Source organism: Helobdella robusta (assembly GCF_000326865.2).
Source record: "Helobdella robusta unplaced genomic scaffold HELROscaffold_117, whole genome shotgun sequence".
Lineage (NCBI taxonomy): Eukaryota > Metazoa > Annelida > Clitellata > Rhynchobdellida > Glossiphoniidae > Helobdella > Helobdella robusta.
Genome location: NW_008703650.1, coordinates 99,468 through 102,675, shown reverse-complemented (window position 1 = coordinate 102,675; position 3,208 = coordinate 99,468). Strand labels below are relative to the sequence as shown.

The 3,208-nt window shown below is 33.3% G+C and overlaps 1 protein-coding gene across 1 annotated transcript; it reads left to right on the top strand.

Annotated features, from left to right (window-relative positions):
• Positions 1-2,255: 2,255 nt before the first annotated feature.
• Positions 2,256-2,438, top strand: HELRODRAFT_91919 (hypothetical protein; the record flags this gene model as incomplete). The annotated part of the gene is made up of 1 exon (XM_009013326.1): positions 2,256-2,438. A coding segment is annotated over one exon (183 nt), but the record flags the coding sequence as incomplete, so codon positions are not given.
• Positions 2,439-3,208: the final 770 nt, after the last annotated feature.

The following is a 3,208-nucleotide window of genomic DNA, read 5'->3' as shown; positions in this document are numbered from 1 at the left end:
AATCTTATAATTTACATGTTTAATTTTTTTCAAGCTTTTTTTATAGTTTCCCAAATTTTCGCAATCGCATATATTCTCTTATAAAATCTAATAGTTTCTATGAGCAGTAGTATATACTTATAATGATAACTTAAAAAAAAAAACTTTTGTAAAGATATAAAACATTTTTGAAAATTATTCTATACTGTACTTAAAATTAAAAATATTCTGTACTTTCAAATATCGTTAACTTGAAAAAATTCTCATATCGCAAACATTCAATCTCTTCTTGTTACCCCACTCACTAAATTTAAGAATCCGTGGTTCTTAAACAACAATCTTATCTAAAACATCTCCTGACCAATTTCTTTGCAGAAATAATTTATTTAACATTCTTGCGTGACGGTTTTATTCAGCGTCCTCGCTCGCATCTTGTCAACATTTAAACTTTGAGATATATTCACTGGATATATAACGGTACTAATTTTTCAAACTAATTTATTTGACAAAAAATTTTCTAAAAAAAAAATATTTCAAAATGCTTCAACTGTTCCCACAGCAGCAACTGCTGACAAACAAATTCTGCTACAACCGCGTGATCCCGTTAGAATCAATCACAACATTGTTAATGTGTTTTATTTGCTCGGCTAATTACTGTCATTGTACTTTGTTGATATGTGCCGAAATCTCTCTCTCTCTCTCTCTCTCTCTCTTTCTCTCTCTCTCTCTCTCTCTTTCTCTCTCTTCGTTGATGCTGTTGTTTCAAAGAATAATAAATTAATAAATATAATAAATAAAATAAAAATAAAAAAATATATAATAAGCGAAGTGGAAATTTACTATCTGAAATTTTTCTGATCATGTTGTCTAGAAAGTTTTAGTGAGTTAAGCCGTTCAATTCAAAACATTTGCCCTATTTTTGTTTATAATACAGTGAGTTTTTTATTTGCCTTGTTTCATTTGTTCTAGCTAAGTGCATTGTTAGTGTTTTAATTTTTAACATTAATAATAGAAGCAGCAGAATCGTTAGCTGAATATTTTCAATTGAAAATTATGTATTATTCTGAAAATTATGTATTATTCTTAAAATTTTTATTTTTATTATTATGTTATTCACTCTATTGACATTCCTCAGAAAATTGAATGCTTTGTTGAACAAATAACTTTTTAACTCTCTTCTGAAATCTTTTTCTGGAACAATTTGCTTCAATCTTGTTGGAAGATCATTCTATACCTTGGGCATAGCAACCTGCACACGTCTGTCACCCAGTTTTGTCCTGGTTCTAGGAATTACCATCATTTCTGACGAAACCGAACGCAGTGAATGTCCCACATCAACTTCAGTTCTTTTGCGAAAAACCTCCTTCGGATATTCTGAACCGTGTACGCAACCATGAGCCACCACCAAAATATGCCTATAAACATTTCTTATACTCCTGTTACATTTCTCTGGTAATAATAATTTTTGTTCGTTCAAGTACAGTAATTTCTTATTTGATGATGGACGAGGTATGTCAGTTTGATGTTTTATTAGATTACCAATGACATTCGTTTAAGTCTTTCTTTGAATAAATGTTGAACAGAACTGAATTCAACATAACTCTGTTTTGTAGTGTAAATACTGAAACTTGTCATAATGATATCGTAACGAAGAACGCTGACAGAAAATATAAAATTTTTGTGAAAAAAAATGTTGAATAAAAATATTTGCTGTGTAAGTCGGGTCACATACGGCTTAAGATTATTTTTATTGGCAACGGTCATTTAAATCAATAAAGAGAACAAAAGCAATGGCCCATTTAATGACTACCTAGTTCAGTTATTTTCAATAGAGGAAACGAACACGCGTTGGTTACACATCAGGGTGTGGAAATTAGTTACAATGGTTGATTTCATTATTAGAATGTGCATTTTTCTACCGATCAAAATCCTAAATCATCGTTCTGATAAAGATATAATGTTAAAATTCTAGAGAAAATTCACTGATGTTGTTGTTGAAGTGTTTTTATGAGAATAATGAGAGTGGTGGTGATGAACATGATGATTATGACGATGACGATGAGAATGGCGATGGTGGTTATGTCGTTAAAATTGGTGGATTTGTGAGAGTGATGACGACAACTGTGATGAACGTGATGAAGACGACGATGATGTTGTTAACGATAGTGATGACGATATGGATGACAAAGGATGTCTTAGTGGCTATGAGGAGGTTGATGTTGTGGTGACGTCAGAGATTGATGTTGTGGTGACGTCAGAGATTGATGTTGTGGTGACGTCAGAGATTGATGTTGTGGTCACGTCAGAGATTGATGTTGTGGCCACGTCAGAGATTGATGTTGTGGTCACGTCAGAGATTGATGTTGTGGTCACGTCAGAGATTGATGTTGTGGTCACGTCAGAGATTGATGTTGTGGTCACGTCAGAGATTGATGTTGTGGTCACGTCAGAGATTGTAGTGATTACGAACATAATGATAGTGATCGAGTTATGACAGATGATTACAATGATGAAGACGATTACAAAAGAATAATTATGATTGCTATCATAATCAAATGATATTTTAATTCAATAAAATTTCTCAAATTTTGATGCCAATAATAAAAATAATAATAATTATTATTATTGGTTGGTTGGTCTGTAAGCGCCCTTTTAAAAGATCTCAGAGGCGTTAACGATTATTGCAGTACATTTATGGAAGCAATGCAATGAATGGAGAGAAAAAGACATTACCACCGGTAAGCTTTGACCAAAAATGGTGTTTCAGCCTTTTACGAAATTGGGTAAAAGACAACGCAGGATCACGAAAGTCGTTAGGCAAACCATTCCAGACAAGAGCCAAGTTTGCGTCAGGTACAAACGATAAACCTGAATTGTCAGAGCGCAATGTTTGACTCAGAAATGGCATTGTTCTAGGAATGACTCTGTCAGTTGAATATTCAGGAGCAACTCCCTTAATACATTTAAAAACCGTTAAACATACCTTGAAAATAACTCATTGTTATACCGGAAGTCAGTGAAGAGCAAAAGAATTGGCTTACTGTGATTGTATTTGAGGCCACCTGAAATCAACCTTGCAGCCCAATTTTGAACCAACTGCAGTCTACACATATTTACACCAGACTGGCCGTAATAGTCTCTTTTTAAGTGGATAAAGAAATGAACGACATTGAAGAGCATACTTGCTTAAAGATCTTTAGATGCCTCTAAGCCTACGTACGCAATTGTT